The sequence below is a fragment of the Pongo pygmaeus genome, chromosome 16 (genome assembly GCF_028885625.2).
Source record: "Pongo pygmaeus isolate AG05252 chromosome 16, NHGRI_mPonPyg2-v2.0_pri, whole genome shotgun sequence".
NCBI classification, from domain to species: Eukaryota; Metazoa; Chordata; class Mammalia; order Primates; family Hominidae; genus Pongo; species Pongo pygmaeus.
In genome coordinates, this window is record NC_072389.2 from 85,818,589 (window position 1) to 85,833,196 (window position 14,608).

A 14,608-nucleotide genomic window follows, 5' to 3' on the forward strand; every position below is an offset into this window, starting at 1 on the left:
AAGAAGATAATTGCATTTCTAAAATAACAATAGACTGCTATGGGGAGGAAGCAATCAGGGAATTATGAAATAATCAGTGGAAACTAAAATTGTGATTAGCAAAATTAAAACAACTTAGGAGAAAGCCTTGGAGTAGCGGAAAAGGCAAAAATAGGAAAAATGAAAAAAATGTTAAGAAATAGAGAAGATCAATCTGTGATTTTTATTATCTGATTAACAAGAGTTCCAAAAAGGCACAAAGGAAAATAAATAATCAAAGAAGATATACTTGGCTCACACCTGTAATCCCAGCACTTTGGGAGGCAGAGGCAGGTAGGTCATCTGAGGTCAGGAGTTCGAGGCCAGCCTGACCAACATGGTAAAACCCCGTCTCTACTAAATATACAAAAATTAGCCAGGCGTGGTGGCACATGCCTGTAGTCCCAGCTACTTGAGAGGCTGAGGCAGAAGAATCGCTTGAACCCAGGAGGCAGAGGATGAGCCAAGATCGTGCCATTGCACTCAAGCCTGGGCAACAAGAATGAAACTCCTCAAAAAAAAAAAAAAAAAAGAAAGAAAAAGAAAAACACAAGTCTCCATATTGAATGGGGGCCATGGGTGCTGAGCAGAACAAGGAAAATAATTTTAAATTTGAAATTCAAACTATCAATCAAGTATGAAGGTAAAACATTTCCTAATGTATATTTAAAAGTTTACCACCCCCAAAGATACTTTCTCAAAAAAAATTATCTGAAGATATACTCTAATAAGATGAAGGGAAAAGAATCCAAGAAAGACAAAGATATTAGACTCAAAAAGCAGCCCTAACTCAGAAGTGGAGTAAGAAGGAACCCTAGGGCAATGGCAGTGCAATGAGCCGGAGACAACCAGACCAGAAGAAGCAAGGGGCTGGAGTGTTTTCAAAAAGAGAGTGGATTTATTTTAACAGATGATGAAAAAGAATCTATTGATAAGATAAACGCATATTCTTGATTTGTCAAAAAAGGAAAAATAAAGGCAATCAGAAGCTCCTGGAAAAATACAGAACTAAATTAGAAATATGCTCCAAATGGGAACAAAGTAAAAAAGAGAACAATTTTGAGCAATTATGGAGGAAAAGAGAAAAGCTTTTGTACTGACACTCGAAACATTACCTTCCTAGCTACACATACCTAGTGACATAAAGTTATGTCTTTTCTTACATATTCAATCATACAACTTGATTCTACAATTAATACCATCTATAGAACAAAAATACGGCTGAGCGTGGTGGCTCACACCTGTAATCCCAGCACTTTGGGAGGCCAAGGTGGGTGGATCACGAGGTCAAGAGGTCGAGACCATCCTGGCCAACATGGTGAAACCTCGTCTCTACTAAAAATACAAAAACTAGCTGGGCGTAGTGGCACACACCTGTAGTCCCAGCTACTCGAGAGGCTGAGCCAGGAGAATCACTTGAACCCGGGAGGCGGAGGTTGCAGCGAGCTAACATTGGGCCACTGCACTCCAGCCTGGCAACAGAGCGAGACTCCATCTAAAAAATAAATAAATAAATAAATACAAGGTATGTATTCAGTGCTTTACATATTTTTGTAAATACTGTTTACTGTAAATACGATTTACTGAAATCTCAAGTTTGGAAATCAGTCACAAATACTGCTCAGTAGACTCATTATAGTTACAGAACAAAGTTTAAATATTACAAAACCTGGCCGGGCGTGGTGGCTCATACCTGTAATCCCAGCACTTTGGGAGGCCGAGGCAGGTGGATCATGAGGTCAGGAGTTCAACATCAGCCTGGCCAAGATGGTAAAACCCTGTCTCTACTAAAAATACAAAAATTAGCCAGGCGTGGTGGCAGGCGCCTGTAATCCCAGCTACTCGGGAGGCTGAGGCACAGAACTCCTTGAACCCGGGAGGCAGAGGTTGCAGTGAGCCAAGATTGCGCCACTGCACTCTAGCCTGGGCAACAGAGCGAAACTCTGTCTCAAAAAATGAAAAACTGGCTGGGCACGGTGGCTCACACCTGTAATCCCAGTACTTTGGGAGGCCGAAGCAGGTGGATCACAAGGTCAGGAGATCGAGACCATCCTGGCTAACACGGTGAAACCCCGTCTCTACTAAAAATGCAAAAAATTAATCGGGCATGGTGGCAGGCGCCTGTAATCCCAGCTACTTGTGAAGCTGAGACAGGAGAATGGCGTGAACCCGGGAGGCGGAGCTTGCAGTAAGCTGAGATCACGCCACTGCATTCCAGCCTGGGCAACAGAGCGAGACTCCCTCTCAAAAAAAAAAAAGAAAAAGAAAAAGAAAAATTCCCAAACTTGACAACATAAATATAACAATATAAATGTCAGAAACTGACAGAGGGAGTAGAAAACATAGTGAGTAAAGGGGCACTAATTTCCTCATCTTAATTAGTTAGGGAATCAAGATATGACATAAAGCTGAATTTCTTTACCATTTAAATTACTTCTCTGATAAATTTCTAAGTTATAAAAAGGTACAGTGCCAATAGGAATAAATATGCTTTTCTAAATGAAAGACATCATTTAACACCTTTACTGAGCATTCACTGTGGCAAAACACTACACAGTACACTGACGTTTCCAGTGATGATCCATTGGTTAGTCATGAAATCAATAGTGGGCTACAATTTTTAAATGAAATAGAATAGAAAATATTAAAGTTCGAGCCAGGCACGGTGGCTCACGCCTGTAATCCCAGTACTTTGGGAGGCCGAAGCAGGTGGATCACAAGGTCAGGAGATCGAGACCATCCTGGCTAACACGGTGAAACCCCGTCTCTACTAAAAATGCAAAAAATTAATCGGGCATGGTGGCAGGCGCCTGTAATCCCAGCTACTTGTGAAGCTGAGACAGGAGAATGGCGTGAACCCGGGAGGCGGAGCTTGCAGTAAGCTGAGATCACGCCACTGCATTCCAGCCTGGGCAACAGAGCGAGACTCCCTCTCAAAAAAAAAAAAGAAAAAGAAAAAGAAAAATTCCCAAACTTGACAACATAAATATAACAATATAAATGTCAGAAACTGACAGAGGGAGTAGAAAACATAGTGAGTAAAGGGGCACTAATTTCCTCATCTTAATTAGTTAGGGAATCAAGATATGACATAAAGCTGAATTTCTTTACCATTTAAATTACTTCTCTGATAAATTTCTAAGTTATAAAAAGGTACAGTGCCAATAGGAATAAATATGCTTTTCTAAATGAAAGACATCATTTAACACCTTTACTGAGCATTCACTGTGGCAAAACACTACACAGTACACTGACGTTTCCAGTGATGATCCATTGGTTAGTCATGAAATCAATAGTGGGCTACAATTTTTAAATGAAATAGAATAGAAAATATTAAAGTTCGAGCCAGGCACGGTGGCTCACGCCTGTAATCCCAGCACTTTGGGAGGCAGAGGCGGGAAGATCATGAGATCGAGTTCGAGACCACCCTGGCCAACATGGTGAAACCCCATCTCTACTAAAAATAGAAAAATTAGCTGAGCATGGCGGCACGTGCCTGTAATCCCAGCTACTTGGGAGGCTGAGGCAGGAGAATCGCTTGAACATGGGAGGCAGAGGTTGCAGTGAGCCGAGATCATGCCACTGCACTCCAGCCTGGGCGACAGAGCAAGACTCTGTCTCGAAAAAAAAAGAAAATATTAAATGCCATTGTATGTGGTAAGAGCTGTAAAATGTTCCTTGTATGTGTATATTTGTTTGTACAGAGTAAAATGTATTTATTACTGAGAGTCATAGGTCTGCTTTTTAATTTTTCTCTCTCCTCCTTTAATGCCAGCTCTCAGTCGTCATTCTATTGCTGTCAGTGACTCTGTATCTATGTAGCCACTATTCCCATCTATAGTTTATGAATTCTAATCTTCTACGGACAAAGACAATGTAGAAGATTAGAAACTGAATTCATCTTTATTTTCCCCATGCCCGTCCAAAATTTGTTCCAATTCCTACATTCTTTATGCCCAAGGTGAAACACCATTATACCAAGCTCTAAATTTTGGAATCATAGGTGACTCTCCTCCCCTTCCAGTATTCTCTAACCTCTTCCAATCAGTTGCCAAGTCCTGCTGTTTCTCACTTAACAGTCTCCCATTTGCCTCCTTTCCCCTCATCTTCACTGCCCATGCTCTGGTTTGCATCTTTTTCATCTTTCACTTGAATTGGCACAACAGCCCCTTACTGGTCTCCATATTTTTTTTTTCTTTCTTCCTTCCTCAACCCATTATCCAAATGCTGCCAGTATACTCTTCCTAAAGGACATAACAAAAAATAGGTAAAGTTCTGAATACATCCCTTTACACACTTCTTTAACTCTCACAATGGACCTACAAGAGTGATGTTATCCATTTTATAGACAAGGAACCAAAGGTTCTGAGAGATTATGAGACCTGTCCAAGGATATACAGTTAAAAAACAATGGTGCCAGATTCAGCTCAGATCTGTGTAGTTCCAAAGCCCATGCTAAACTGTATCCTGTCATCTCTTGCCTAAATATCCCTACTCACACTCCCCTATCCCATCTTTCCCTTCACCTGAAAAAACTCATCTTGTTCTCCGAAATTCATCTCAAACATTTTCCAATAGAAAGCTTTCCAATTTCCCCTCCCCAAGGCTACGTTTCCACAACATTGGTGTTTACCTTTATCATATATCCGGCTTCAATGCAATTCTTTATTCACGTCTGTTTCCTCTTCCAGGCTCTCTGCTCCTTTAGAGCAACAATCATACCTTTTTCATCTCCACAACCCAGTACATAGCCAAGTGTGCACTACATAAGTGTTCAACATATGTGAATGAATTCGCTAAATTTTAAACAACTAGATAGTAAGGACAAGAGTCTATATCCTTTACATCTACTAAAACACCCAGCAATGCTTCCTCATAATAGCTAAAATAATTCTGTTTGAACGAACGAATTAACATCTGTATAGATTCCCTCATGCACACCTACACAGATGAAGAGAGGGGTGAAATGAGTATATATGCTTTACTGCTTTAACCCATAGGCACCTTGAATTTGAGTAAATAACGGATAATAGAATAGTGAAGAGTAATTAAGAAAGCCTGATGGTATAACTAATTCCAAGGAACATCAAGTCTCCAAATACCCACTGTTGTCTCTGAGGCATGATGCTGGGAAGACAGATCATCAGTTTGACTTACAACAGAATTACAAATATGTACTTATTCAGCGGACATTAAATTTTTCTTCCTCTGGTGTCTAACAAAAATAAGTCCCCAAAAACTCTTTAGAACATGCCTTCACGACAGGATATGACTGCCATTTTATTGATAAGAAAACTGACATTACATAGACTAAAAATACACAGCAGTGCAGTTGGTGAAAGTAATAAAACAGAGGTCTGCTAACCAACAAACATGGACCCTCACTTATTCCTCTCATTTCTCTCTTCTGCTTCCTACGTTCTTGGGAAGCCTGGGTATGATAGCCACGTCTTCCTTTCATTCACTCAAGAAAAAGCATTTAATGTTCATCAACTCTGAGACAAGAAAAGCCTAGGCCCTGGAGCTACTGAGACACAGCCTTAGCCCTCCATATGCTTAGTGAAGTCCAGTCAACATCTGAGTTCTGCCCTTAGGCATCTCCACACCTTTTTTGGTGTTCCCTCGTCTAAAGCACCTGCATCTTTCTCTGGCCATTTTACTAACATAACTGGAGTCTTACTCATAGCTCATTAACCTTAGGCCTCACTGAGGGAACCTGGGCACTCAGGTGTTCACCCGTCTCCCCTACCACAACTTTCTGTTCTCAGCCTGCTCTCACCACAATACCGTCATCCCCACGGAGGAGTTTTCGAGCACCAAAGGTGCCACCTATGCAAACGAACTCTCCTCCCAGGGATAAATCTGTCAACCCCTGCCATCCTCTCGCTCTTTAGCCCCACAACTTTCGTTACTTGTCCCTCTCCCCACCATAGTGCCAAGAGCGCCAAGACCACGACTACGGGGCGTGCGCGCGCCAGGAAGGGGCGTGCGCGCGCCGGGAGGGGAAACGTGCGCGCGCCGGGGGGGGGCGAAACGTGCGCGCGCCGGGGGGCGGTGCCTTGCCCAGCGCCTGAACGGACCATGCACAGATCAGCAAGCGTTGGCCGCCAGGCCTTCAGAGCGTCTGGCCGCCGCGGCTTCCGTTACGGGTGGCCCCGCACCTTCTGGGTCAGTACGCGGGACTGGCGTAGCCGCTCCTCGGCACTCATCGCCCGCAGACGCTGCTTCAGCTCTCCCCGCAGGCTCCGCTTGGCGCCTCTCACAGCTACCGCCGCCATCTCACGCCCAAGCCGAGTCCAATCCCGCCCTCGGCGCCTGGGCGCCCTCGGGTTCGGTCTCCGCCCCTGACCGCCCCCAGGTGGATCCGCGGCTTAGGGGCGGGTCGGGGCTCGGGGAAGCGCCCCCTGCCCCGCTTCCGGGACGCGGGCTCGCGGCGCGCCGCGTACTTACCTCGCCTCCGGCCCTTGGGACCCATCCTTTGTGCGGCCCCCGTGGTCCAGCTCCCCGTCCCCGGCTACGGGAGCGGTGGCGAGGCGCCGTCGCTGCCCTGCCGCCTGACCTCCTTGAGCCTGGGCCCTCACCGGGACCGCGGAGGCGGCAGCGCCACTGGCGGGGATGGTAAAGACGGCCGGCAGTACCCACGGTGCCTGGCATCTCTTGTACTGTTCAGTAGTGGGACTTCAGGGGCCAGAAAAGAAGGGCAAGGCAGGACAAGTAGCGAAATCGTCACGAGTCGCTTCACTACAGGGATATGCCTGACAGATGCCCCGATTTCCTTTTTGTGCAAACATTGGAGTGTAGTTACACAAAGTTACTACACACCTATGCTACACACCTGTACAGCGTATTTTGTACCGAATACTGTAGGCAATTGTAAGCACCATGATACTTGTGAATCTAAACACAGAAAAGGTAATGTGTTGGTTGGCTACTACATCAGTAGGTATTAGGAGTTTTTCAGCTCCATTATAATCTTAAGGGACCACAGTGGTTGATGGAAATGTCCTTATGTGATGAATGTATAGATGATAGATAGTCGGGAACATTGCTAAAGCAATAACTAGTGTAAAAGCCAAATTTTGTGGGTTTCTAGTGTGAATGTATTCAGGTAATAGTGCTGACATAAGTACTTCTGTTATAACCATCAGTGATTGTTCATTCCCACCACTCAGCTCTGATTAAAACACAAAAATGAATTAAAACTAAAAGCAGTTGGGGGGTGGGTGAGGCACTTGCAGGAAGAGGTAAAAGAAACTGTGAAGTCTTAAACTGCTCCCAGTAGACAGGCGCCTCAGATGGCATAGATGGTTACCTCTTAGATGTGACTTCCTAAGAAAACCAGAGCTGCTTCTGCCAAAAATACGTCCCTACTGACCGCCCCAGTGTCCTAATACCCACCGTTAAGAATCACACCTCCTAGGTAAAGCATTAATTAAGTGCCCGGTGAGAATGCACATGGCTTGAGAGGGGAGTTCTGGCTTCTTTCTGGAATCTATCAACAGCTTCCAGGGAAAGGTAATGCAAGTCCTAGGGGGATTGTGTTTTAAGAAAAAGGGAAGGCCAGGCAGGTACAGCGTACACATATTGCAATCAGATTTGCTGACCTAAAAATTAGAACACGAGGTCTAACAAACTACATAATTTTCTAATGTGTTCATTTTTACCAAAAAAAAAAAAAAAAAAGTAACACTAGCTGCACGTTGAATCATTTACCTAATTTTCTTTGTTCAGAATATCCAAGAGTATCCTGCATATCAGGTTGCCATATCCATCAACCCCAAATGGCAAGCCAGAGAGAGAAGGCTGGGGAGGAGGCATCAGTGGAAACTAAGCAGCTAGGGGCACTGGAAACTGCAGAAAGCAAGGGAAAGAAGGAAGGAAGGACGGAAGAGGGAAGCCGACCTGAGTCTACTTCTAGCCTGAGTCTGCTTCTCAGTCTAGTCTGCCGTCTAGCCTAGTGACACAGAAAAGGACTTTTCGGTAATGGCACACCTTAAAAGTCTGGGGCAGAAAAGACACCGCCTTCCTGGTCATCATCCCAGAATTAATTGCCTGGTTCCTGTGTTGAGCTTTACCCTTTGGCTGAATTTCCAGGCAGACTCAAAAAATGAAGACAAAAATGGCATATAGAGAAAAATAAATACAATTTATTCATTAAATAGGGACAAAATTTCTGTAACTCTGGAAGGTCAAGTTACATCATCAAAGTTGTTTATTTAAAAGTAGAAGTATGTGTTGGCAATCGTTTTCATAAGAGTCAGAAAAATTAGGCCGGTTTCACAATATGGAGTGTCCTTTCTGGTCAACAGTATTGCTTCAGAAGAGAGAGCATTTCACAGATCTTTCCTGTAACTTCTAAAAAGTCATCCAGCCAGATTTAGTCTCAAGCTTCTTTACAAAGCCATTTTCCTATGAGAGAATAAATTTAACATTTTAAAAATCATTGGAGATTAAGTATGCTGGAATAAAAAGCAAAAATACTTTCATTTAAATAATGCAAATAATCTATCCCTCTAAAGGAGCATTATGTAATAGAAACACAGTGTGACCTACATCTGTAATTTTAATTTTTGGTAGCCACATCTTAAAAAGTACAAAAATAGGAAAAATTCATTTTTAAGATATATTTAGTGATAATGATTTCCATAGGTAATCAATGTTAAATCACTAATGAGATATTCCTTTTTTCATAACAAACCTTCAAAATCTCATGAGTATTTAGTACTTACAGCATATCTTAATTCAGACTAGTCACATTTTCCAACCATAGTGGACAGCAAGCACAGCTCTAGAGGATAAAATGTCTTTTTTTGTTCTCATTCTTGTTTAATTGTCCAACATTGATTTCAATGCACTTATATTTGTAATATGAATTCTATCATACTGTAAACTGCATTGTATTGAAACTCATGAGAACTCACAGTAAATCCAAATTAAACCAATACCTTTGAAGCTATGAAAAGGTTGATGGTTTCTTTTATAATCTACTCTTTGTGATCGGACATAGTTTTAAAAATGTGGGATAACTCAATTAACTGGACATTTTATCTAATTTACAATCTATAATCATAGAATCCTCACTGAAAAGTACCTCTGAGATCATCTAGACTAATGCCCTCTCTTAAATGGGGAAAGTGGGGCCCACAAAAAAAATCAGTTATCTAAGATTAGCCAACCCCTTGGTGCCTGGACCTGGGTTAGAATGCAAACACCCTACTTCTTTCCACTCCATACATTTCCAAACAAGTGCCAAAACATTCAAAAATTGTTAAAATAATTTTTTTCAAATGTTCATCTAGCAAACATTTGTGTCTGCATCTTACAGGTTCCAGAACCTGGGGTTACAAATGCCTGCAAGTAGCTCAGAGCATAGTGTAACTAATATTGAAACGTAAACCAAGCATAATCCTTTGATAGTTGGGAGAGATTCAAGAGCTCTGCGGTGCCTTGGAATCATTTTATGAGCATCACTGGCAAAGCAGATGAATACCACCAGCCAGCGGGATTTCATTCAAAAGAAAGATTGCCTAAGAAAGCCATTTTCTGCCTACGTGTTAAGTGTGCATCATGCTCTGAGACATGCTGTCGTGCCTTGACAGACGAAGGAAACTGCCCCTCTTCTTCCTCTTTCCCTCCTGCCAGTACATACTCATAGATTACACCCTAGGGAGGTATCCACTTCATTATGCCCCTTCCTAAACCCCATATTTCGCAAGTATGATGAGACCCTCTGAAATGATTTTTATTATAACAATAATCATTGTCTATTATCATTGATCAGCTAACATGTCATACATCAACGTCTAAAGGACAGTGAACAAAGAAAATATTGATGAATTCAGCCAGATGAAGATTAAAAATTTTTTTTAACTATGAAAAACTAAAAAGAACAATACACTAGGAAAATATTTACATATACCATGAAAGTGTTCATTCAAATGTGAGAGAAAATTCTCAGGCCCTTAATAGTTTAAAAAGGAGAGACCATTAAAGAGAGAAATATAAATCATTCACAAGTATATGAGAAAAACATTAATAGCAGTTAAAGAAATGTACATTTTAACAAAGTCTTATTGTTTTTTAGACCTATTAAATTGGCTTTATTTGATGCCTATTAAACCCTCAAAATTATTAATAGTACCACCCACACTGATAAGGTTGTTAATGATATTGTTCTATTGATATAATACTTTTGGAAAGAAAATATGTTTTCCAATATGCTAGAATATTGTAATTATACACACGTCTTATGAACCAGTTATTCCACTGTTAGAAATTTATCATGAGGCAGTCTTCTAAAATATTGGAAGGTAGGGGGCACCAGAAAAGCATACCCATGCTTCACTACTGAAGCATTATATCTAAAAGGGGGAAACTAGGCTGGGCGAAGTGGCTCAGAACTATAATCCCAGCACTTTGGGAGGCTGAGGTGGGGAGATCACTTGAGGTCAGGAGTTCGAGACCAGCCTGGCCAATGTGGTGAAACTCTGTCTCCACTAAAAATACAAAAATTAGTTGAGTGTGGTGGTATATGCCTGTAATCCCAGCTACTGAGGAGGCTGAGGCAGAAGAATTGCTTGAACCTGGGAGGTGAAGGTTGCAGTGAGCCAAGATCAAGCCACTGCACTACAGCCTGGATGACAGAGTGAGACTCTGTCTCAAAAAATAAATAAATAAATAAAAGGGGAAAAATCAAAACCAAATTGTCTAACAACTGGGAATTGGTTAAATAAATTATGATATGGCAAATTAATGAACTATTCTGTAGACATTAGAAATTAATGCCTAATGTTAACATGGAGTATGTGAGACAGTGTTGAAAATACTTGTATGTCACACCAAAAAACTCTTCTGTACACCCTAATTATAATTGCATACAACGTCTGCATGTGGATATGTTAGGGTGATGGGAGTGACCTTTCTTCCTTTCAAAAATGTTATTTTCAAATATATTTTCTTTAATGATGCTATTTGTATCTTAAGACCATTATATAAAAATAAATATACAAATAAGGATTCAATATCCTATCAGTAATGTAGTAGTAAATAAGAATTGTTCAGGCCTTATTATTTCTGGGAATAGTGATAGTTTGTTAAATTCAGCTACCTTGGTTTCAACAAAACCTAAAGCCTAAAATAATATACAGTATCAGTAATCCAAAGAAAATCAGAACCTCAGAATTTTTAAAGATACAGGCAGCCAGGCACAGTGGCTCATGCCTGTAATCCTAGTACTTTGGGAGGCTGGGGTGGTAGGATTGTTTGAGCCTGGTAAGTCAAGGCTGCAGTGGGCCATGATCACAGCAATGCACTCCAGCCTGGGTGGCAGAGCAAGACGTTGTATGAAAAAAAAAAAAAAAAAAAAAAGACACAGGCAAATATCATGCTTTCTCACTTCTCTAAAGACTATTCCTTTGTTCACTCAGGAAATATTCACTGAGCATTGGCCACATGCCAGTACCAGTTAAAGTACTGGAAACACAGTGGTGAACAAAGCATACAGGATCAGTGTCCTCACTAAGCTTACATTCTCATGGAAGACACACACAATAAACAGATAAGCAAATAAATATGCAATGGGATGTCCAGTCATGAAAACTATTATGAAGGCAATAAAGTTGGGTAGGGAGACGGAGAGTGGCAGTGGTACTTTCTTAGATGGGGTGATCAAGGAAGACTTCGCTGAGGAGAATAATTCCTTGGAAGGGATACCTGGGCGAAAAGAAGAGGGAAGGCAGGCAAACTTATGGTGGAAAATTATTCCAGGCAGAGGCAACAGCAACTGCAAAGACTGGAGGATGGAGTGTGCTTAGCTTATCTAAGGAGGCTGGAGCTATGAGAACAGGGAGGGATTCGTAGAAAATGAGATTTGAGAGGCAGGTAGAGGCCAGGTCATAAAGGGCTTTGGGTGACTTCATACTCAGGATGTTGTGCTTTTGTTCCCAGGGTGAAGGGGCATTTTGGAGAGTTCTGATTAGGCTAAGATCAGATCTAATTCAAGTTTGTAACATATCATACTGGGTACTATGTGGAGAACAAATTATAGCAGATAAAGGATGGAACCATGGAGTCTGGCAGGAGGCTACTGACAGAGTCAAGTGATTACAGCATTTCAAAGGGGCTGGAGCCAGGGGGATTTGCTGATGGATGGATGTGGGCTATGAGAGACAGGAGTCCAGGCTGACTCCCAAGGTTAGAGAACTAGCACTTAAGAGAGCTTGACTGAGGGGCCCCTCGGGAGAGGTGCTTTTCTCTAACTCCTGTGTCAGTATCATTTCTGCCTGACTTGAGGGTCTTTTATTTTTCACTAAATGATTTTAAAATCTCAAGTAAAAATTCAAAAGAAATAGAAAAATTTTGCCCCAAAACTTATTTAATAAAAGGATATATATGAATACTTGAGATCATAGCACCTCGCTGCTAGATGTTTATATGTTTTGGAAACGCCTTTGCCAAACTGAATGCTTAGTCAATCATCTATATGTCTCTGTGTGCCCATTTATTTGGCCTCAAATTAACCAGACTATTATTTAGGGTAAGAGGATGACAAAGAAAAGAAAGACCGCTTGGCCTAACTCTATGACCCAAGCTTTAAAATGGTGGTTACTTGGAAAGCACCAACTCTGACTGTACATCCTACTTTCAGAAGGGCAAAGAATTACCTATCTAAACTTCCTGGAATTTCCCACATAACTCTCATAGTTGCATGGTATTTGACAGTTTGCAAAGCACTTTTTAAAAAAAGTTTTATAATCCTTTAACTTTCCATTAAAGGTAGGTATTATTGTTTTCATTAAATATTATATATAATAAATTATCATGTCATATCATTTTCATTAAAAATATATAATAAATTATCATATGTCATATTATTATATACATTATATAAGGAATCTGAGTCTCAGAGTACCTCAGTAACTTACCCAAGGTTATACCTCTAGTGAGTAAGAAAACCAGAGTTCAAATCTCCAGTTTCAGTGTTGCTTCACTGAATCATTCCATCAGCAAATATTTGTTACCTTCTATGCAACAGGTCCTAGGCATGAGGTACACAGTGATGCATTAAATAGATATGATTTCTCCCATGTGGAGCTGAGTGCCAAGCATTCTTTCTACTCCCCCAGCATATGCAGAGGAGAATGCTTCATTGAAGCGGGAGGAAGTAAGAAGATCCACCTGGTTCAAAAGGAAGGGTGATCCCAAGGGAAGAGACACGAGTTTCATCTCATGATCATACTAATGGTTGTTAAGAACCATCCTTTCCTTATGAATGCTGGAGGCAGCCAAATGGCACTAGCTCTCCTATCAGATCTTATGAGAGCACATCCTTTCTCAGCACTTCAAATTAGAAGAGGGGACAGGAGGAAATCATGGTAAATGTGGAAGAGGACAAAAAGAGAGATGAGAAGCCACAAACAAAAGAAGGCAGGAAGGCAGGCAGGCAGGAAAGACAAGCTGATAAAAAGGAGAAAGAGAATAAGGAAAGAGATTATGAGTCCCATTACTGATAGACCAGTCTCATTTCTTCCCATTAGGGGATCTGTTTTACATGGTAACTAGTATCTAACTGTATTTGATCATATAATTTATGGAAACTAAATATAGTCAGATTCTCTCAATGGAAGCTAGGTAATACTACTATTACAACAAAAACCCTAAGCTTGTATTGAGTACTCATTTTCAGGAATTGTTCCAAGTGCTTTGTTTACATTAACTGATTTAATCCTTATACAAGTCCCAGGAGATAGGTTGCAATATTTTCCTGTTTTTACAGATGAGGAACCAAGACTTAGGGAAGTTAAGAAACTTGTATAAGTCCGAGGTCTGGAGATTGAGACAATCCTGGCTAACACAGTGAAACCCCATCTCTACCAAAAATAAAAAATAATAATAAAATAAAATAAAAATTAGCCAAGCATGGTGGCAGGCACCTGTAGTCCCAGCTACTTGGGAGGCTGAGGCAGGAGAACAGCATGAACCCAGGAGGCAGAGCTTGCAGTGAGCAGAGATCGTGCCACTGCACTCCAGCCTGGGTGACACAGCGAGACTCCATCTCAAAAAAAAAAAAAAAGAAAGAAAGAAACTTGTATAAGTCACAAAGGTAGTAAGCACTTGAGCCCAGAAATGAAGCCAGGTCTGTCTGCTTCCAAGTTGGTGCTCCAAATATCTATGCTGTACTCACATACTGCATTCTTAATACAAAGTTTCCATAACGTCTCTGGGCACTTTTAAAATTTAATTAAATTATAGATTGTGGCCGGGCACGGTGGCTCACGCCTGTAATCCCAGCACTTTGGGAGGCCGAGGCGGGCAGATCACGACGTCAGGAGATCGAGACCATCCTGGCAAACACAGTGAAACCCCGTCTCTACTAAAAATCCAAAAAATTAGCCGGGCGTGGTGGCAGGCGCCTGTAGTCCCAGCTACTCGGGAGGCTGAAGCAGGAGAATGGCGGGAACCTGGGAGGCGGAGCTTGCAGTGAGCCGAGATCGCACCACTGCACTCCAGCCTGGGAGACAGAGCGAGACTCCATCTCAAAAAAAAAAAAAAAAAAAATTATAGATTGTATGTTTTATGATCAGTGATTTCT

At 41.5% G+C, this 14,608-nt stretch overlaps 1 protein-coding gene across 4 annotated transcripts in view; it reads right to left on the minus strand.

Moving 5' to 3' along the window:
* Nucleotides 1-7,764, minus strand: part of MTHFS (methenyltetrahydrofolate synthetase) — a 56,729-nt gene extending 48,965 nt beyond the window's left edge. Inside the window, exon 1 of one of the 4 annotated variants that reach the window (XM_054451303.2) lies at nt 6,469-7,764. In XM_054451303.2, the coding sequence (XP_054307278.1) occupies nt 6,469-6,672 (204 nt within the window). In that variant the 5' untranslated portion in view covers nt 6,673-7,764. Of the gene's footprint in view, nt 1-4,651; nt 6,440-6,468 lie in introns of those variants that run through there. The other 3 variants (XM_054451304.2, XM_054451305.2, XM_054451306.2) reach the window with 3 other exon arrangements.
* Between the last annotated feature and the right edge of the window lie 6,844 nt (nt 7,765-14,608).